The 23,187-nt window shown below is 40.5% G+C and overlaps 1 protein-coding gene across 1 annotated transcript in view; it reads right to left on the minus strand.

Annotated features, from left to right (window-relative positions):
• Positions 1–466: 466 nt before the first annotated feature.
• Positions 467–23,187, minus strand: part of GABBR2 (gamma-aminobutyric acid type B receptor subunit 2) — a 498,889-nt gene continuing 476,168 nt past the window's right edge. Inside the window, exons 16-19 of the mRNA XM_054381694.1 lie at positions 18,540–18,722; positions 16,132–16,261; positions 7,060–7,177; positions 467–632 (exon numbers count right to left, since the gene is read on the minus strand). Coding sequence (XP_054237669.1) covers positions 467–632; positions 7,060–7,177; positions 16,132–16,261; positions 18,540–18,722 — 597 coding nt within the window. The remainder of the gene's footprint in view (positions 633–7,059; positions 7,178–16,131; positions 16,262–18,539; positions 18,723–23,187) is intronic.

Here is a 23,187-nt window from a genome sequence, read left to right on the forward strand (position 1 = left end):
TTGTAAAAATGAGTGTATCTATCTCAGTAAATACAGTATAGCTTAACCATGGTATTTTCCTTACATGGATACAGTATAGAATTGCATGTTCTCAGCAGCCACATAAATCTCAGTGACATTTGAGTGGTTTTTGTTTTTGTTTCATTATTTCCTAGTGTCTTTTTTGCAAGATCCATATTTCCCAGCCTCCTTGGTGCCAGTAGAAATTTGGGAAGAAGCGTTTTTCAGTGACTTCTAGGTGGAGAAATAAAAACTCCATGAATAAGGCTACAGATCAAACTCCTTGTGTCCTTCTCCTTTGCCTTCCCACACGAGTTACACGAGCACTCCTGTGATGATGGCCTCAATTGGTAGTTCCTCTGCGGTAAGAGCCAATGTTACATGTTTGTAGCAGAGTTCTAGGTCAGGTGTTTAGTCCAGTCATTGAGTACTTAAAAACAGTTCAGGAAGCACTGATCTCCCTTTCCTACAGCCCCGAAACCATGACTCGGAAGGAAGGTGGCACGTGTCTGTGCCGAGGACTGGCGCTGGGGCTTACGCAGGGACTGGCACAGCTAGCATCGACTCCTCCTATGGATGGCAGGTAGGCATGATGGAGAATGGGCAGCTGCAAAGACAGCCGACGCTGTATGCTGAGAGACAGAGAAAGAGAAGCGTTAGCCAAGGGGAAAAGGTGACATGCCACGTGCTCGGTGTGCTCTCAGGCTGTTGCAAGGATGTGTTCTGTGCCTGCTGCCGGGATAGAGAGGGTTAATGCCAAGAGCATTGCACTCGCTGCTGTTGAGCTATGCTACTGTGGTGTTATTTCCCCTTGGGGAATTTTTCTGTTTGACAGGCTAGACATGAAAAAGGAATCTGAGGCTGCATTTGCAGCATCCTACCACCTCCTGAAATTCCCAGGCACTTTCAGAGTAGCTGTTAGACAGCTAATACTGGAAAAAGGTTAAACATGCAATGAGGGCATATGGCTTAGCAACCCCCACCCCAACTGCAGGCAGAGCCCCAGCTAACTGCATACACATGCACGAGGTCACAGGCTGAATTTTAGGCCACACACCACTTGGCATAAGGATGTTACAAATAAGGATGCATTGTTGTAACTCCAGCAAAGACAGGCACGTGGAGGGAATGTGGGAATCCAGGAATTTGGACTGGTGGCTTTTTCCAAGCAGTTTGTCTTTGCAGTTGAGGTCTGCAAAGGTGAGGTGCTGAATACTGTTTAGTTCCCATAGTCAGTACTGTGGGACTGTGCTGGCACTCTAAAAGCAGTCTAACCTACCCCCTACAGCAAAATTCAGTATTTAGGAAATCAACATCTTCTATCCATTTTTTTTCAAGCAGATTGGCATTATCATAACTAGTTGGGCTTTGTTTGTTCTTTTAAAGGGACATTAAACTGTGCTCACTGACCCCCTTCCCTGGAGAAGACAGTGCCATGGGCACTGCTACCCCCATACTGTGGAAATTCTGGTACTTTACATAAAGTCACAATCTAGTTGAAGTTTTCAGTGATTAAGATGTCAGTGTTAAGATTATCAGACTAGGATTGCTTCCTCATTTGAAGATATGCACTCCTGAAACACTGAAAAAGATTACAGATGTCAAAGTAACAGAGCTGAACCAAAGACCAGCTTTTTGGTTCCAGGAGAAAAATGCCCATACAAAGTATTGTATCAGTTCAATAGAATTCTAAATGTGTATTTCCCTGTTATCTGGTATAATGACTGTGTACAGATGGACCTTTGTAAGAAGTGTGTGTTTGAAAGCCTGCCTTTGGACAGCTTTTCTGATTCAAACACTTTCTTTTTCGCTTTGTGTTAGGAAGCAGAGACAGCTACCAAGGCATTGCTTGTGGGCTTGGGCAGTATAGCTTTCAAGTTCAAATGAAAAGAAATGTAATGCTGCTTTTCTTTAGTTTCCTCACTACAACAAAGACTTGTTTATACAGAGATGTGGTGGAAAGAGTTGTGGCCTGCCTAGCAAGGAAATTTCTTCTCATTTCCCCAATCCCCAAGCTCTTTCTAAAAGTTTGATGAAACATTACTCCACAGTGTTGAGCGTGGTAGTGCTGGTAACGCGTTCCTGGGACCACACAAAATCCATTCAATATTATTTTGCTATTGTGCCTGATCCTTTCTGGTGCTATCAATGAACTCATGCCTCGTTCCCAAGGAGTGCAGAGGTGGCATGGATAGCTGCTTCCATGTGCTGAATCCTTATGAGCCTGACACTACAGATTGTCATTCTGTCTCTTGTTGCAGGGTCAAACACAGAATTGCCCATGCTTATTTTCCCACCAGTGGAAATGCTTACTTTGTTCAACTGTTACAGACTTCTCATTAAAGGGCTTTTTTTAAGTTTTCCAAGAGAATCCAGTTGCATAATCAAGTGAATGGCATTTTTTTTGTCACCCATTGGATGGTTAGCCATACCATGGACAAAGCAGGTTTATTTGGTTGTGCCAACGGTAGCTATGGTGGGTGGCAAGTTTTGCTTTAACCGTACTTAAAGTTTACTTTAATTTGAAAACTTGGTTCCTGGGGTGGCAGACTGAAGCCTGGAGACTCACACACAATTAAGATTTTTAGGCAATTCTTAGGGGGAAAGCCAAGTAACAAAATCCAAACAAAACTCTATTTTCTCCTTAAGAGAAAGTAAACCTTGTACCTTTCCTCAGTCTGTAGCTGTTCGGTTTTTTTGTTGGGTTGGGTTTTTTTTTGTGTTTTGTTTGTTTGTTGGGAGTTTTTTCCCCCTCCAATATTAGTGGTTTTTTTCCATTTCCCTATCCCTGCTACATTTTGTCAGTTCTTCTAGGGCAACCTCTGGTATCAACATAAGCTGTGGAATGAAGAGCTTGAGAATAGCCCTGTGGGTCCTGGTGTATGAAAAGCTGGACATGAGCTAGCAAAATGTGCTCACAGTCCAGAAGGCAGTGTCCTGAGCTGCATAGCAAAAGAAAAGTGGTGAAGGGAAATGATATTGTCCCTTTACTCTACCCTGGTGAGACCCAATCTGAAGTATTGTGTTGAGGTCTGGGACTTCCAGCACAAGACATAGACCTGCCAGAGTGGGTCCAGGGGAAGGCCACAAAAACATTCAGAGGAATGGAACATCTCTCCTGTGAAGAAAGAGTTTGGGTTGTTCAGCCTGGAGACTAGAAGGTTCCAGGGGAAACGTTACTGTGGCCTTTCAATACTTGAAGGGAGCTTCTAGTAGGGTCTATAAGCAATAGAACAAGGGGTAATGATTTTAAACTCATAACAGGTAGATTTAGATTAGACATAAAGAAGAAATTTTTTACAATGAGAGTGGTGAAACACTGGAAAAAATTTCCAGAGAGGTGGCAGATGCCCCATCCCTGGAAACATTCAAGGTCAGGTTAGATGGGGCTCTGAGCAAGCTGATCCAGTTAAAGATGTCCCTTCTTAATGCAGGAGGGGTTGGACTAGATGACCTTTAAAGGTTTTGAGTTGTCCATACCATATAGATATGCCAAAGCATATATATCTATATGGTTAAATGTGTTGGGGAGGGAATGTATTTGTGGGTTTAGAATCATAGAAAACCACTGAAAGAGAAGGAATGGAAATGTGCTACCACACAGAGCAGCCACTCATCAAGGTGCTGTATTAGGACAGAGTATATATCCTCAGCTCTGTACAGAAATGACAGTTTTAAGGGGCAAATAAAATGGGGTGTAAAAGCTTGACTTCCAGTGTCAATGAACACAGGAACACAATGCAGTATACGTAGGAATGAAAGAGGCTATGAAGTGGGCAGAAGCGTTTGCAAAATATTTCATTTCTGCTGTAGGAAACCACTGACAAGATCCATGGGGAAGCAGGGTTCTGGAACAACTGCTGTCACAGTCACACCTCTGAAGACCTGGGGAAATGAAAGGCTGTGGATGTTGTGTACCTGGACTTTAGTAAAGCCACAGTTCCCTACAGAATCCTCCTGGACAAACTGTCTGCCTGTGTTCTGGACAGGCACACTCTTTGCTGGGTCAAAAACCAGATGGGTGGCAGGGCCCAGAGAGTGGTGGTGAATGGAATTAAATCCAATTGGTGGCCAGTCACAAGTGATGTTCCCCAAGGCTCAGTTTTGGGGCCACTTCTATTTAAAATCTTTATCAATGACTTCAACAAGAAGACTGAGTGCTTCCTCAGTAAGTTTGCAGATGACACCAGATTGGGTGGGCCTGTCAATCTGCTGGAGGAGAAGAAAAGGGATCTGCAAAGGGATCTGGCCAGGCTAGATCAATGGGCTAAGGCCAACTGCATGGCATTCAACACGGCTGAGTGCCAGGTCTTGCACTTTGGTCACAAAACCCCCATGCAATGCTACAGGCTTGGGGAAGATTGCCTTGAAAGTTGCTTGGCAGAGAAGATAACTGGGGGTACTGGTTGACAGCAGACTGAACATGAGCCAGCAGTGTGCTCAGGGGGCCAAGAACAACAGCATCCTGGCCTGTATCAAAAACAGTGTGGTCAGTAGGACCAGGGAAGTGATCTTACCCCTGTACTTGGCACTAGTGAGGCCACACCTTGAATTCTGTATTCAGTTTTGGTCTGACTGGTTATGGCCAAGTTTACATGGCACTATGGATAACCTACCAGGTCCCACCCAGCAGGAAAGGGGGAGTAAAGAGGCAAAGCAAATTGTCAATCATCTATATTTATGTTCTAAGTCTACCTTCCGGTCACAGAGACTGGAAGATGGCAGCTCTCTTGAGTGCTGTCACTAACAAGAAGCTGGGATGCTTCTCTTTGCTATAGCCATTAGAGAGTTAATATTTGTGGAGGCAAATGATTCTCTTAACATCCTCCTTTCATAGGTTTGTGGGAAAGAGGAAATCTTTTTCAGATTAACCTTCTTTGAGATTTGTGTTCTTGAATAAGACATAGGTTCAGCAGACTGTGTGACCACCTGTCAGTTGCCCTATGTATGCAGTGAAATGAGAAAGAGGAGGCATAAACTACAGCTTGCCTCTAATTCTCTCTCTTTTTTGTTTTTTGACAAATATGATGTATTTAATAACCATGTAAGGTCAGAAGTGCTGCCAGAGATATTGAAAACAAACAAACAAAACCAACATGTGTGCAGAAAGATATTCTTAAAGAGCACAAAATTTGGAAAGAGGAAATGTCTAATGAAAGAGGAAATCACAAACCCCTGTTCCTGAACATGGGTACACTTCTTCTCTTTCAGAGGTCCACTGTGTCTGGGGTGTGTGGTTCTGGTACCCAGACTCCTCAAGGGAGACACTGACTCTTGGACTTGGCACAGTCACAGCTCTGTAAGTACCAAATGACTCTGTTTTGACTTGGCAGGACTTTATTAATTGCTTTCCATAAATGTCAGTGACTGTTCAGATTTGTACTGACCTGCTTGTTAAGACCTCCAGGAAATCTCAGTCTTCTTACCAGCTACCACTAGCCTAGAGGAAGTTCTGTCATCACCAAATGTTTTTCTTTTTATTTTCTGTATTAAATCTGTTTTGGGACAACTGGATTATCTGAGCATCTGTGTTTTCCTTAGAATCCCTTTTAATGTAAGGGGCCCATGTGTGGATGAGGCTACATTCACACTACATTATTTCTGGCAAATCATGCCAGATAAAGACAGACCTCTAACAGCCATGCATTAGAGCACTCTGATGACCCTGTAAAGTCATGAAAGCTTTCTAGTGAGAGCCCTGCTTTTGTGAAATAACCAGATTTCAGCTATTAGGGGCTTTTTTTTTTTTTTTTTTTGTGTATATGTGTGCATGTGTGTATATATTAGCTCCTGAGCAGGTCTGTCTTGAAGGTTTTTTTGAGTGCAAGGACAGAGTTACAAACCCATGTGTTTTCCTGCACCAGGTGGCACAGGCAGTAACTGCTATCTGAAATCAGGTTTGCTGTCACTGATGTAATAAATGGCTGATTCTGGTAACTTATTTAATTTATTCTGGTTTTAAATAAGCTTTTAAGCTGCCTGTGTACAAAATGGGAGTCAAACAGCTCCTAATGAAGTGGTGCCCAGGTAATTAGGCTGTTGTGGGGAAAGGGCTCATCCAGGGATAAAGCAGCACGGGATTTCTGTGAGCTCTGGCCCATAGAAGGTCCTGCTGAGGTGGTAGAGGGTAGTGTGTGATTTTATTATATAGATTCCTAGAGAGAAAAGCTGATACCATAAGATTCTCTGCCCTCCATGAATCTAGCAAGTGCTTTGTGCCACTTTTTCCTTCTAGCTGCAGCATGGTTTCTAAGGGAAACTACTTGGTTCAGGCTTTCCTATGCCAAAACTCAGGGCCAGCTGCTATGGCAACATTGAAAAGCCTTCAGATTGTTTTTATTTCTCAGCTACCTTATAACCAAAAGAGAACAAAATGGCCATGTATACCACGAATCCCTCTGGCTGGTGTGTGGAAGGACTTGGACTTTTAACAATAGTCATCCCTAACATACATTGATGGTTGGGCACAGCTTGTCCTGTAACTTCTTACAGAAACCTTAGACATGATTTTATAGATGCCTCATCCACGGAAACAAGGTCAGGCTGGATGGGGCTCTGAGCAACCTGATCTAGTAATTTTCCTGCTCCCAGCAGGGGGGTTGGTCTAGATGACCTTTAAAGGTCCCTTCTAATCCAAGCCATTCTATGATATAAAAGAAGTACATTAGATTGCCTTTGGGGCAAGTTAGGATCTAGTGTCCCAGATACCTAAATTTTGTGGGGACTGTGAGCTGGTGGCAGGAAGGCATCATAGTATAGTGTTGCTACCCACTAGGTGCTTCAGGAGGTGCCATTTATAGCTGCTGCTGATGGTCCAGGCTCTCTCTGTTGCTAGGGCTGTCTGTAAGGTTTTACAGTGAAGGTCTTCCCGTGAAAATACATGAAAGATAAATAGGGGTTTTGATGAAATATAATAATTTAAATTAAGATCTTATCAGCAAGGCTGCTGGTGTCCAGGATGGGATTTATGGCTAACACGGTAGAAAGGATGTGCACATGCATACCTGAGAGAGCAAGAGGTGCTTCTTTCTGTACCAATACAGAAAAGTGTATACTTACTGTTCTGGAGAGTTGATGTCTTCTATAGGATCTTTGCTTGTTTTGGAAGGGTCTGATGAGCCCCATTGTGCTGGTGGATTTTGATCAAGATGATTTTTCAAAATGGCTTTCTCACCATCTGGATGGATGAAACATTCAGTTTTACTTTTCTGTGACCAAGAGATCATTTAAAAACAGCTTCATTTTAAAACTTACCAGATGTTCATAATGTCACAAAGTAAACTATTTCTGCCTATATCCCAATACAGTCTCAGGTTTCCCTGTGAGTCTTTGGTACTTTTACGCTTTTGATGATGTGCTCCTTCCTAGGAACTACTATAAAAAAAGGGAAAAGGGGTAAAAGCTCTTTTGTCCTTCTTTGGCTCCCACCTTTAAAAAAAAACCCAAAACACAAGTCAAACTTTGTTGCTCACCCTTATGTAGTCCAATATACTCTCTCACCTAGTCTTAGACTCTTAATGTATCTGCACCTCCATAATATCTTGCACTCTAAAATTGTTACTTTTTCATATGAAAACCCTCTTGTTAAATCTTTTCCTAGAAACACTGTCTCACTGATGTATAAAACCTTGGTACTCTTGCAATCGCATAAGCAATTAAGTGCTGCCACTTAGCTCCCCACTATCATTTAGCATGGAAATATGATTCATACCAGTTGCACTGGTCCATAGGCTGTCTGCAGGAAGGACAGCTAATGATTTCATTAAGCTTTCTCCTGCTGTTTTCTTTTCTGTACAGTGATATCACAGAAGATCATGATTTTCACTGTTGCTAGCTTCACTTGATTCCCTCAGGTGTCCTGGGGTCCCTGCCTAGCTCTGCTTAAGCCTGTGGCATCAGACCCCCTGAGAAACGCAGATGAACACAGCTGTTTTAAGGCAGATGCCTTCACCAGGAATCCTTTCTGTTCCTTCCTGCTTTTTCCAAACTCTCCTACTGTGTTAAGGCAAATAAAGTCACATGGAAAACATCTGAGTAATGAGGACAGTGCACAGTTTTCATAAATAATTACAGAGCAGCTCCAAATCCATCACTGGCAGTTGTTTGCCACACATACAGCAAAACAGTGATTGCTGCAGACATTGAGGCAGCGTGGAAGAGGACTAGGAGGTAAATTCTTGAAAAGGACACAAGAGGATTTGAATGTAAAAATGGGTATGAGAGGGGAAAGCAGGAAAATAGCAAAAAGAAAATGAAAATAGTATGAAAACCCCAGTGTATGTTGAAGGCTTAAGCTGCTTTTCTGTTCTACTAATGCTCAGAAGCCCCAAATAATGCTCAGGTCCCAGCATGCTAGGAATATATATGCTGTCGACAAGCACTGGTGGGACAAAACAAGCAGCAGAAACAAAGAGTGAGGAAAGAAGGTGGAAGCAGAAACAGGAACGTTTTGAGGGCAAACTCCAGCATGCATAATTACTCCTCTATCACAGTCGTCCCTGGTGTTACTTTGCAGCATTCACTTTCATCTGTGAAAAATCCAACAAGCAACTTGGAAAGAAATGAATAGATGAGGATGTAAAAATGTGTAGACTTGGGGATTCTACAGGTCAGAAGAGTGGGAGACAAGATTTTTCTCTTATGTTGCATGGAAAAGAAGGCTCTGAGTGAGAAAGGAGACAATCAGAACACATGAAGCTGCTTCTGCTGGAGACTAGAAAATGTCAATTTAAGAGAGCTAAGGAATTTAGTTATAGCAAGAAGAGTGCTTAAAAGGAAGATATGACAGGATTCAGTGATGGTTTAGATGTGAAGAGAGGACAGCAAAGACTCAAATCTGACAGTGGCTAAGATAAGCAATGAAGTCTATCATCTCAGAGCAGCTTGAAGTTTGCTGGTATGGCATTTACTGTCATAGGAATTCAGTTTTTATTTTCCATATATTGCATTCCTTTGTATACGGAGCTTGACGCTTGCACAAAAGCTTCGTGATGTCTATAAACAGACACAGAGAAAAGAACAGTTTTTACTTCTGTGATTAAAAACAACCTTCAGTTATGAGCTGATCTAACCTGACAATGAAAACTGCTGACTTTGTGATACAGACCAAAGTGAAAATTTCAGTCATTCTTGTAATTAGGGATGGACAAGTCTATTATTTAGCTATTTTACAATTCCAGCTCCTTTAGCCAAGATAGACAATTTAACCTTTTACACAACCACTGAAGATACAATCCTTAATCAAATGACTGCAATATACAAGTTGGGCTTTGGCAGTACGTGCTTTCATATATTAATCTGTATTGTAGGCTCTGAAAGGCGTTTCTTGTGCGCTCAGTTACACTGTGAGAGATACAGAGTGAGACAGAAGGAGGTGGTCCCTGTCAAAAAGATGGGGGATTTAAAGCAGAGCACAAATCATATATTCTCAGCCTACTCACCCCTCAGCACCAACTGCCCATGTATCACTGTGTGTTATTCTTAATAGACCCTTTCCCACTCTTGCAGATGACTCTCCCTCAACACACTGCATGCATTTCTGTATACAAGGTAACCACATATGAGTTTTAATGTAAATGTATGAAAAGCAGACAGAATCCACATAAAAATGCCACAGTGTTGATTTCTCTGCCCCCCCTTTTTCCTTTACTTCTTTCAAAATACAGAAAAGTTATGTAGTTCTTATTTGTTAAGCTTTTTGGGAGAGAAGTTGTTAGATTTTTTATTGTGCAGCTATGGAAACTGGAATATTTTTCTTTTTTTCTATTTTGTTTGGGTGGATGTTTTTTTCTGTTTGGTTGGTTGGGTTTGTTCTTTTTTATGTTTGTTTTTAATTTACTTCTAATTTAAATAATGAAAAGCAAAATCCTTACTTAGTCATATGTTTCTAGAAGCTGGAGCTTAAAGAAAAAAAAAAACCAAACAAAACCCAACAACATAAGGATGGTGGAAACTGATTTTATATAAGTGAACAACTGCATGGTAAACATTTGAGTTGCCAGTTTCCCCTGCAAAGGCTAGCACTGCTTTTAGTACTTTCCCATCTTCCCTTCCTCTGCCCATTAAGTATGCTACTTGAAAAATGCCCTTCGTTCTCAGGGTACTGTCTGCCGCTGCAGACACTACTGAACAAGTTGCACTGGGATGATTTAACTACCTTCAAAATGGAATTTACATTAGCCAGAAGCACCTTCTAAGTAATTTTCACTTTCGTAGACCTCAAACCAGAAGTCTGGGTAAGTGATGCCTGAGCACTTTCTCTTCAGAAAACCATCAGGAAAAAAAAGACAAATAGATCTCAAGGGCCTCACACAGCACTCGCTGATGGGTTCATTAGAAAACAAATCCCATTGCCCAGTTGACAGTGAGAGCCAAAGGCTTTAGCTCAGAACCTTTGCCTACCTGCAATAGAGAAACTACTTCCAATTACAAAGCTCTAAGCTGCAAGAGAATATCTGATGCTGGCAGTAAAGAGGCTGGGTGAGGAGGTCACTGCTCCCAGCTGCTCTGCTCTCCTTCTGCCAGGGGTGACGCTCACTTCAGTTCTGCTGTACGTATAATCACTCCACAGCCTGGTGCTGCCTAAATTACCTGAGCTGCCTTAAACAGGTCATGCATTTCAATCACTCCTGTTCAGCTGCAGGCAGAAAACACCAAGTGACTTCCAATGCTGCAATTTCTTCCAAGATTTGAGAAACTTGAGACAACTGTACTGCTTTAACTAGAGGCTTGTTTTGTTGATGTTTATACACTGAAGCTTTATTGAACATCTTCATCAGCACGTTTGAATGGCAGTATTTCTCTGGTGGCTTACAACTAGATGGCAGAACTGCTCTTCACCCCACATCTTTCAATTCCAATGTTGTCTTCTCTTTGTTAGAAAGCAAATTTAATCTCCCCGAAGAAGCAGGTGTGGTTTAATAATGACTTACGAGAGCTGACAGTGAAAACTTTGCTGATTTAATGGAAACTCTGGAACCATTAAAGCTAGAGGTAGATTTTTTTTTTTTTAAATCTACTGTAATTTTCCTCATTTTTCCTTTGTTTGGACTGTGAAACGTGACTAACAAGTTTCTTCTTTTTGTGGGAATAGGATGAAGAGAAAATACAAGGAAAGGAAAAATTAAAATGATCAAATAATCTGCTGGGTATATCAGAGAAAGTTCTCCTGAACTGAGAACACCACCCCAGGCAGTCTAAATCGTGACTTCTGATAGTTGTATTTTGCAAAGATGATTTTTTAAAAAAGAAAACCCAGTACAAATCTCCTCTGATTCGTACTACTTTAAATCAGAAGAAACTACCTTTGCTACAGATTTATTTTTGTGCAAGGAAGGGCAGGCACTGAATCTCTGGCATTTGCTAGGCTTCACAGAAACTAGTATACATATCTCTATGTAACTCTATATACAAGGGATATAATGAACCATATCCTTTCTTTAAAACAGCATTCCTTCAAAGGAGTTATTTCTGAAAGGCTTTCCTTTTGAATCTGTGGTTTCAATCTCAAGCTTAATGCTTGAACCACACTAACTTCATAAAAGTAATATTCTTCTTCCCTGTCACAGATGAACTCTCTTTTGCTTCATGTTTATGAGCAACATCTCTGAAATCTGTTTTTCTTTGAGCTGCTTTTACACGGGGAAAAACTAACACTAGGAAGCATTGGAGTGGGGTGAGAACTGACAGTATGTAGGCACATCTGACATGCAAATGAAGGCTCCCAGTCCATTTACAGTGATGGGTAAAGACTGTTTTCTGGCTCAAAACAGAAAAGGCATTCTGAGCAAACAAGGGTGCCTGTAGAGGCAGAACTTGCAAACAGGGTTTGTTCATAATGGCAGCTCTTGCAAGGCTGCATCTTTCCATAGGTTGGATGCCATTTATTAATTTCCTCAATACACTACTCTGAAATGTACTGGCAAAGGCAGCTATAAATGGAGATGCTTCTGAGCTTAGCTTTATATGAAACCCTTGCAATCTAAGAATCATTCATGTAGAAACATTTTTGCATTGTAAAATGTCAGAAGTCAAATAGAGTGAGATAGTAAGATTCCAAGCGTAGCAGAATTATCCAGCCCCCTCAAGAACATAGTATATTCCCTCTGTATTTTTCTTCTCAGTAACTTTTATCTCTGTAGGAATGTGCACAGCAGAATCCTTCAACCTTCATGAAGTCTCCTGTTCCTGGCACACATGGGTGCAGAGGCCTTTTGGGAAGCTCTGGTTTGTGCCTATGCCAGGGTATTTCTTCCCTGGAGCTGTGTGGCATAACCTTTCTCTTCACACAGCATCACAGCTATAAGCATTTGTACTCACTCCTTTTACCAAATGTCAGCCTGGAAAACTCAGCTATGTCTCCAAGCCTGCCTCTCCTGGCACTGCCAGTTACAGGAACTGCCCAGTCCAAGCATGGGGCTCACACACAGCCCTTCCCTGCCTCAAATCCAGGCTGTAATGTGGCTCTGTGCTCCAGCAAAGGTGACCAGGTCCTACAAATGCAAGGGGAGAAGCTAACATTGAGCTGTGCAGAGCTGAAGTCACCAGGAGACATAGCGAGTCAAAATCATTTGAGGATTGTATCTAATGAATTAAAGGAAAGCCCTTTTAAATTCATCTGGGGAAGTCATTTGAGGTCCCAGAGTCACAGTCCATGGAGCACATTGAAATCTCCTTACCACAACAAAGCTCTCTAGCACTGCAGACAAAAGCCTACATCAAAAGAAAAAGCAATTAAGCCATAAAATACAAACCAGATTTTGCTGATTGATTGTCTTACAGAGCCAGTTGCTGTAGGTATCTCACATTATGCATTTGTGAACAAGAGCTGAGTGTCTCAGGTAATATCTCTCTATAAAGGAGACGTGCTCAAATGTCCTGTAAAGATGGAGTACCCATGCCAGCAAAGAGCTTCTGGGCTACAGCAGGAGTTGTTTTTCTTAATAACTAACCAGGAATCCCAAAGTTATGTAACTTTGCCTGAGGTCAGGCAGTTATAGGAGTGCACAGCGATGTCTACCTATTTTGGCTAGAGTAATTTAACTTCTGTACCCTAAATAAATATTTGATGCAAATGAGGGTAGTGGGGAAGGAAGAGAAGAATCAAATAACCTTCTTTGAAACTTGGCTACAGGAGTCAGGGATTTTAACTCTGAGCAGCTTGTACAGATCAGAAAGGTATTGAAGTGTACAGTGGCATTAAAGTTTGATAGGACTTGTTTGAGATGCGTTGCAGAAGTCCTGTGTTATTAACTGTTCTCTGAAGTGCAGCACCCTGCGTTTGAGTAAGCAATATAGATGGGGATACACTACACGGCATTCTCTATGTGAACTTCTTCAGAACAGCCAGCTGATTTATAAAGAAGATTGCCATAGGATTCAGACAAGTCCACAATGCAAACGTGGCAATAATCTGCTATAATATTTAGCTCAAGTCAGCTGCTATTTTTAGTATCTCTCTTTATTGTCCTACTCCTCTCTCAGCTCACATTTTTTTCACAAGGTCCAAGGTAAGCACAAACCTTCTCATCACCTTAAAAACAACACTGATCTGGCTTCCCCTGTTTCATGGTGGAGGTGAGAGACACGGTCACGTCTAGGTCATGTTAATAAATTTTTTACAGATCTGAAGCTTTGCTCAAGTACTACCAGGGACACAATTTCAAGGTTCTGTACTTTCATTTAGAGAAAGTTGCATGCAATACATAGCTACACAAAAATACAGTTATGCCAGCTGGAGTTAGATTTCCTGCAGCTGTAAGGGCCACAATTTTTTTAAGTACCATTTAAGTGATGTCTGTTTGGATCTGCAGAGAAGCAGCAGTGACTCAGCAGCATGAACTCTCTGAAGCCTTGTTATTTTGATTGGATTACCAAATTTACATTAAGCACATAGGTTGACTACTTGAAGTAGATGTGCTGAGAGAAATAGAGAGTCAGAAACAGGGAAAGAGTGGGAAAAAGGGGGCAGACAAAACGGAAATGAAGGAACAGAAAAGGGCTGACAAGGGTTGTTTGAAGAAGTTCTTCCCCATGAGAGTGGTGAGAGCCTGGAATGGGTTGTCCAGGGAGGTGGTTGAGGCCCCATCCCTGGAGGTGTTTAAGGCCAGGCTGGATGAGGCTCTGGCCAGCCTGATCTAGTGTGAGGTGTCCCTGGCCATGGCAGGGGGGTTGGAACTGGATGATCCTTGTGGTCCCTTCCAGCCCTGACTGATTCTATGATTCATTTGGAATCAGGATACTCCATAATACTCATGCTTGAGGCATTCACCAAAGGGAAGTGTGACACCAAGCTTAAACACCTGCTGCAAACTGGGATCCAAGTCTTCCTCATTCCCAGGTGAACGGATGCTCTGAACTGTTCCATATAAAAATAGCCAAGGGAAGACATTCTTTCCTTGTGCCCCTCTTTTATGTGCAGCTTTATGTGGTATGCCTGTTCAGAAAACTGTGCCCAGTAACTTCAATATGCAGAAGTTACATAGCCTGTAAATACCGACCCTGTAAATCATGGTAACACATAGTTCCAAGCTCTTCTGTAAGGGGAATATTAGGAACACAGACAATCTTGGATGCTGGTGCTTGGAGCAGCACTTGGTTATCGATGTCTTGTAGATAGAACCACAAGTAAGTGCAGAAAGGTTATATTTTCTCCTTGATTTCTTTGCCAGCATCCTACTGCTAATGGAGTGCAACCTGCTGTGGGAAGTATCCCATCCTAAATTTATACCCAACGTATCTCCTGGGAATCATTTTTATTTCTCATACCCAAACTCAGATGGGCATTTGGCACAATGTACTACATCTTTTCTGCTTGAAATATTATTCATGATTTATCATTTTTCCTGGAGCATCTGATACAAGTAGAACATTCTATGTGTTCCTTTCACACACTTGGTAAAACTGCCTCATCCCACTCACTGATGTTAGTTCTTGCTGCTGATCTCAGTCCAATAATCACACGCCTCCAGCAGCTATTTACGTTTTCCTTTCCCTTCTTTCCCTCCTTCTTTTTTTGTTGGTTGGTTTTTGGTTGGTTTTGTTTTGTTCCCCTCCCCCATTTTTTAGAAAGGACACTGGGAACTCTGTGGAGGTCTTCCTTTTTTTCGTGACATGAGTTACACAACCAAGTGTATATACTTAGGCTGAAACAAAAGGCACATGAAAAAGCAACCTTATCCAACCAAAATGTCAATGTCCTTCAAAAGCATATGTGAACTGTTGCTGTTATTCTAAAACTGTTCTTCAACAACTATACTTAAAGCCTCTGTTCCACTTAGCCAAGCCCAGTCTTCCACATCAATAGGGAGCCTGAGCTGAGCACTGCAACAAACATGCAAGCCCAACTTCCCAGAACAAGGCAGCTAGCATTTTCACATCCTACAGTAATATTCAGCTATACAAAACAATTTGCCAGAAGTCATAAAGTAGATCCATCCTAGAGTCAGAAATGGAAGCTGGCTGTCCTGCTTTCCTCTTTTATTGCACTATGCACCAGATCTTATAGCTTCCCAAAAGTGAAATAATGTTAATGGAAGCAATTCTTTCAGATGTGTTTCTTCATGGAGTGATGCAAGAGACACAGTAGAAACAACTTAGGAATATTACAGTCATCATGAAATTCTTTTTTGTCAGTTCCTAGGGAAGAATTTTCATACACGAGTGCCTTCAATTCTACATTTAGAGTCCAAATCAGCACTGAAATATTTACATGATTCTCTTCTATGTAGTTGATAGCAGGGTCCAAAAAGATTTGAAAATCCTGCTCTGATGAGCACTTATTAAACTTGGGCATCCTACTGCTGAAGGCTGGTGCAATTAACTCACACATGAGCTGAAACACTCTGTGACTTTCTTCCCTTCATGCAGCACAAAAACCTTGACTTCTGAACCCAAGTATGCTTTTAGAAGTTTCTCACTTTACCATGTGTATTATACACGTAGGGCACACAACAGAAGACGTATGCACAGAGAATAACTACTCATTATGTCAATCTGCATGCTTTCTGTAATGCAAACAAAACATTGAAAGCTCTGCCTTACCAAGGTCCAAGTGCTCTGGAACCAACCCAAGGAGACTGTTGTTCAAAATCTTGGTGGGTTAAGCTAGTAATGGATTTTACTCACGCTCACCTTTGCCATCTGTAAAGTTCCGTATACTAAGAATGTCATTAAGATCCTGATAGTGGTTCTGCTTAATGTATGTTGTTTTCTCTGGAGTGTCCTGAAGCTGCATTGTGACTTCTTCCAAGTCCTTGTCCAGCTGCAAAACAAAGAGCATGAATTTCTAAAAATTCAAGAGCCATTGCTTCAGGTAACTGCATAGTTGTCTATAACAAGACAAGAAGGCATGTGGTAATGCAATTGCCCCACTGTGTCACATACATCTTTCTTATACCACTACTACACTTACTCTAAAAATCATGCTACAAATAACAAAATACATTCAGCTGTGATACTTTACACAGGGCATGCAAAAAGGTTAAGCTTAATAGTCAACAGTTTGAGCAATTCAGACATACTGCTGCATGAGAAGGAAAAAGGGCAGTCTGAAAAAACCTCTCCACTATTTATTATTGATACATGCAAATGTGGCACCACTTCGTTGAGTCAATCAAAATATCAAATATACAGGAGAATATAAATGAACTCTGGCATCAGGGACATGTTCAGCCATGTGAGTGACTGCAGTCCATTCTACTGGGAATGTTTTGTTTTCTTAAAGATTATTTTTCACTCCTTTTACTTTTCCTAGAGAGATAGACTCCTGTTAGACTTCTAGTCTGTGTCTTTGTGTATATGAAATTTAGGAGAAAATCCAGCTCACAGGTTTTAGGTTTTGGGCTGAAAACACTCTCTGCTTTTGTGATTTGAAAATTACCCCCATGTTTTTTATATTTCACATCTTAAATTGTGTAATCTGATAGCTAGTACTAAACTGCTAATGCAAGCATAAGTTTCTAAGAAGCAAAAGAATGGAAATAGGTGTGGAAAGAAACAAAAATGCCAGTCCTCTCTGTCCCCAGAAGCATCCTTTAAGGTTAGTGGAAGAGGGAGAGATGCATAGATGCCTTCTGACTGAAAGAGCCACAGCACAAATGTCAGGCTGGTACACCACTAGCTTTTAGCACTGAGCTGAACACAGGGTCCTCTCCCCAGAGGCTGACTTGTACTCAATTGGCTACAGCCCCAGTAGAAAATAACCAGATACAAGCATCCTAATGGTGATCTGGGTTGCTGTTTGTGAGCAGCTGTCCAGGATGTGCTATCCAGAGTTTGTCCTGTTCACTGCTGGCTTAAATTTACATTTTTTTCCTTAAGAACTGGGACATAGCAACTCAAGGTAGATGATAAGCCAAAGGGAGGTCTGATAGCCACAGAAGGGCATGCTCCAAATCCCCTTGACTCATGAATGAAATTTATTAGGACCTACTGGTTCTGAGTATTTAATCATCTGTTTAATCAAGGTCTAAAAAGATCAACAGGCTTCTGCACTAATGCACTAATATGGCTCATTTGCCATGATCACCATCATGAGCCCTGTAAGGCACAGGCTGAGATCTTGTGAGTTAGGAGGCTTAGTAAAAAAACCCCAAACTACAGTAGCATAAAACAACTGAAATAGCCAGTAGTCAGCTGAATCTTCATTAAAAATTGCAAGGGACCAGGCAAAGCTGAACTAAATTTCTTTTATAAGGTAGAGATAACTTTTGCTTTTGGAGTCTTTGGTAGTCTGAGTAAATGTCTTTTGGTTACCTAGATAAGATCTGAATGAAGAAGTAATAGCTGCAATAAAATACCTTTTCTTCAAGGTATGAGAATACTTCACAGATTAGGCAAGGACAAGTTAATTTTTCCTAAGTTATAGATCAGTTATGGTTATCTTGTCTCACAAAATGAGCAGTTCAAGGCTGATTTGTCATCATTTGAGGTGTCCCAAAAATAAACAAGTTATAGCTCTTACGGAATTTCATGCCCTCCATGTACTTAACCTTTCTCTCAGTAAAGACTAAAGAAACTTCACAGCCTTTGTGCTAAAGGGGTTAGCTTATGTGATGGTAAAGGTATTTTTTAACTTAAGATAATACAATTCTGTTTCATGACAGATGTAAAAATCTGTCTAGCAAACATTTGAATGAATTCTCAGAGAGGCTGTGAAAAAAACCAGCAGTCTCTAAGCTCAGCCATAAACAGGAACAGACAGCTTTTAAGTGCCCTTGGGACTGCAGGTCTCTGTTACATTTGCACATAAAGATTGCACTTTTGGAGATCTTGCTCTGTGGTGCTCAGCACCAGGGTAATTTGCCCATTAGAAAAGAACATGACAAGTGTCATTTTAATAAGACACATTTTAATTTTTTTCATACCTGCTAAGTACTAATCAGCTGTTCACATCAATAATCTTCTGATTTCAGTATTTTTCAGCAGGAAAAGCTATTTTTTTTTTCCCACTAAAGAGCAGTCAACAAAAAATCAGACTCCAGAATTGCAACGAAATACAATTTTTGAATTGTTTAAGTAGTAGATAGAATGAACAATACCTCTGTAATTTTCATTCTCAAGCGGTGGTTCTCTGACTGCAGTCCTTCTAGTCGAGATGTGCTGGTCTGATTGACGCTGGTGACTGATGTTGATGTTTTTGAATCTTCTTTCTTTTGATTTTGAGTGAACTGAAATCGTCTGTTCTGTGTGGCTGCATCTGGATTTGTCCTCAATGTGATGAGCTGAAAGGTTGAAAAGCTGTAAGAAATCTTGTCCATGATTTAATTTTTTTGCAGCTGTTTCTTTTGTATTTCAAAATATTCAAAGGCAAACCAAGAGTTTGTGTTTCTGCCTTTCAAGTACAAAATTCAGGAAACTAAGGTCTGCTTGTCATGTGCACTATTTGAGATGATTTCTAAATAACTTTACAGAATATGTTGATCCAAAATGATTTTGCAAAGGAAAGTGCTCAAAAAAAAAAAAAAAAAAAAAAAAAAAGGAAAAAAAAGGGAAAAAAATTCACTGGATTTTAATTATGTTTAAAATATATTTTAATATTTCATCAAACATATTTTCTCCTTCATTGACATCTTTATATCTTCAAAGGATATATTCCTTCTTGTATTTAAAAACAATGCACCAAGTCCTTGTCTTCCCAAGGAGAGTTTCACCTGAAATTTCTCCTTTCCAACTGTTACAAATAACACTCAAGCAGAGAGAGGCGTGAAATAGGAGTATTAACAGAAAGAACTCATGGGAGATTGCACTCTGGAGATAACAGAAAGTTAATTAGGTTTTAGTGACCCAAAATAAACCAAATAAATCAGACAAGCCACTTAAAAAAAAGTTAACCTTAAACATATTTAATTTAAGCAAATATAAGTAAGATTTAACACTCAGTGACAATGTGAAAATATCACCTCAACATGAGGAGAGAAAGCTGCTAGCTGCTTGGAAAGGGGGAGAGAGCTTAGTCTAGAGAATACAGAATTTATGATTACTTGCCAAGCAGTATACATATGTATTTATATACAGGCAAAACTGAATGACCTTCCTGCCCTGAAAGCATAGGCAAGGTATGATAAATCCAAAGGTGTTGAGCAGTCTGAGAAAAGGAGAAGGGTCAATCATTCTGTAAGCACAGCACAGATAGGTTTTGTGGCACAGTCCCATTTTGGTATTGGTTTCTCTTGTTCTTCAGAGCAATGGAACTGTTCTGCAGCTGCAGTGTCATGAAATAAAGACCTAACTTCTAATAGAGAGAAATCTGACTGATCAGACACTGAAACACTTGGTTTGTACAGACCAAACCTGCAGGTCAGAATGACGCTTGAACACAATAAATTAATAATAAAGGAGTAATAAAGTATAAAGGAGAAGACCGAGAAGACTTAATGTCTTCTTCACCTTAGTCTTTACTGGTGAAACTTGCCTACAGAACTTCCAGACCCCTAAAACTCCTAAAGCAACTAAACGCAGCAAGTTCATGTGATGTGATGAGGTGTGTCACTGAGACCCAAGGAAGCTGGCTGATGTCATTGCAAGGCTACACTCAATTACACTTGAATGGTGATGTTAACTGCGACAAGTTCCTGAGGATTGGAAGGAAGAAAACTTTGCAGTGGTGTTCAAGGAGGATCTGAGGAAATACTGCGTGGTCATCTTGACCGCAGGCTGTAGCAAATTCACCTGGGAATCATTTGCAAACAGCTTAAGAACAAGGTTATTAGAAGCAGTTTTTATTGATTCACAAAGGAGAATTCCTGCCTGATTAACCTGATAGTTTTCTTCAGTGAGATGTCTGGGCTGGTAGACAAGGGAGAGAGTTTTCTTCACTTTGAACATACTGAAAAACGCAGTGATGCAGAAAAAGATGCAGAAAAGGATCAGAGCCTTTATGATACAAGCAGAGGCTGATGATTGGTTAGACTTCACACTGAAGAGACTTGGGGGGGGGGGGGACATTTTTCATATTTATAAATATGAGATGGCAGAGAGGATGGAGCTACACTCTTCTCAGTGGTGTACAATGAAAAGAAGGTAGGCACAAACTGAAAACCAGGAAATTTCGTCTGACCACCAGAAAAAAAAACAAAAACTTTTTCTACTGGAAGCATGGCCAAAAGATGCTCAGAGAGGCTGGGGACTATTCATCCCTGGAGACAGTCAAGACAGAACTGCTCAAGGCCTTGAGTAACCTGCTGTAGCTGAGTTTTCTTAGGGCCCCTGCCTGTCCTCTCCCCCATTTCTTTGCTTCTAATTAGGCTGGTTGCAATGATGGTGTGTCTAACTCCCAGACCAAAAACTGCATTAAAATGAAGTTAAAGGTGAAGAATGTTAATTACAAGGCTTCTTAACTCAGCAGGCAAAAGTGTTACAAGATAAAAGCTCCGCAATTTGATGTGGTCTAAGTTCAAACTAAATATAAGACAGAAGTATAGCTATCCATCAACTGACTTATCTTCATCCTGGAGTTCATAGCTAAAGACTAGATTTTTTGCCTCAAGGAAATATGCTCTAATAAATAAATTTACATAGTGTGGATTAGATGAAAAATTCCATGTGCAATGTTACTGTACAATGGATAGGGCTGTTTTCTTCTTTTTCTTTTCTTTTCTTTCTTTTTTTTTTTTTCTTTTTGGCCATACAGTGGAAATTGTTTCTTGCTGTCTCACATCTGTGTCATTTCCATTTCATCAAACAGTCAACGCTGATTATCTACAAAGAGTCAGTACAAATGGACAAAAAATGCTACCAACAGATAAATTCAATGTGTTAATCCTGTCCCTCTGGAACTGAATTAGCCTTGTTGCTTTACAGGAAACTGCAACAAAATTAATGTCTTAATGCCATTGCAGCAAACAATGGTATGCACTTGGTGGGTGACAAAAAAGTGAGTGCCATGTTCTGTCTCAAAACTAATGGAGCATAATAAAGAGAAGGACATAGAATTTTGATAAACATGGATAAAAAAGCAAAAATTCCTTAATGAGCAGAGAACATACTTTAGGATTGCTTCTTTTAAAGAAGTGATGAGTAAGCTGAAAAATATTACAGACATGTTGGCCTTTAAAAAGATAATTTGACATAATAGTTAAGTTCTATCAGGCAAAATTATGCATAATGTATGTTTGAATTTTGCAGATTGCTTCTACAAGATAACCCTTTTATTCACAAATCTAGAATAGTTTTTAAAATTATCAGATTTTTTTTTTTTTGATTGGAGAACAAGGATGTCTACAGTTCATGCAGGCAGGGTGTAGATAATGGATATCAACACTGGTATTTGAGGATACCTTTAAATGGAGAGAGCAATGAGCATTTTTCCCCTGATCTACCTTACTCTGCAGTGGGATTTTCCCATCTTTTTCTGAGGCATTTGGTGCTGAATGAAAGGGCAGTGGATGAGGTGGACATTTAACTGGAGAAGTATAGTAATTGCCCTAAGATTAGTAGAGCTGACAAGAAGTGAAGGGAAAATGTCATGTTTCATTCCCTAGTTTGTCTACATGGTTAAAAAGTTGCCTGTTTAGATTTATAAGGGGACTGTGGAGCAAAATTGCATTCCAACAGTTTTGGCCCAGGAGTCTGCTGAAGTTTGTTCAAATGGAATGTGTTCTACTCTGCACAGCAGAGAAGTACTCACCTGACACAAACCCACACTACTGCTTCCATCTCTCTGGCCACAGTTTAATAAATGAAAAAGTGCAATCTTCCAAGTCTTCATTATCATCTCCTTGATGAGTCACAGGCTTTAGTATTTCAACAATGACCTTCCCATATCACCAAAATTGTGCTAATCTACTAACACAATTGTTAAGGAGAAAGATTTGGTGTCTGTCTCACACAGACACCTCACTTAGATGTACAAACTGGATGGTGTCAGATCTAATCTTCCGTGGGGTCCAGGCAGGCTATTGTGAAGTTGGTGCTGGAGCAAGTTGCAGGAGAGAATATCTGCCAGCTGTCCTGCTGTTACTGTGGCACAGTGTGGCGAGAAGAATTGTAGGGCAAACTATATGAGCGTATGAAGAACTCTCCAGCTGTGAAAGCACTCAGGTGGGCATTGGAAGTGCTGCATTCTAGCTCTTGCTTCAATCTCTCTCTTGGTTGTGTTTTTTTTTTTTGTTTGTTTGTTTTTTAATAATAACTTATGCAATGATAATTTTTAATGCAAAATAGCTAAGCACTTGTAAACCTGATAATACATGGAATGAGATTAAGTCCTTCATGCTAGAAGGCTACAGTTCATGTTTGTATTTTGAACAGAAAGAACTGAGAGGAAAAATGAGGGCAGGGTAATTGAGGTTTAAAAGGAAAGCAGATGAAGGGGTTAAAAAAAGGAAATAGAAAAGTCATTTCAGGGCCTGTGGCAGCAGAAAAGAGGGATGGGCAAAGGAGCATGAAAGCAAAGGGGCAGAAGAGCATGTCATAGCATTAATAATATTTGCTCTTTGAAGAGAGTTCTGACATTCTGTGAAGGTATTTTTGGCATCTGTTTTAATATGCATTTTCATACAGCTTACACACTTAAATCTTGCAGTATTTCAAAGCACTTCCCCTATTTATGACTTTAGAATCCCTGAATTTAGAATAAAGTTACAATTTCCCCCTGAGATTAAGGATAAAAATATAACTGTATATGTCTGTACTACTTTTAAATATTTGAGAAGTGAATTGCAGAACTTAGTTGGTCCTGGAGAACAA

Source organism: Indicator indicator, chromosome 6, assembly GCF_027791375.1.
Source record: "Indicator indicator isolate 239-I01 chromosome 6, UM_Iind_1.1, whole genome shotgun sequence".
Taxonomy (NCBI): Eukaryota; Metazoa; Chordata; class Aves; order Piciformes; family Indicatoridae; genus Indicator; species Indicator indicator.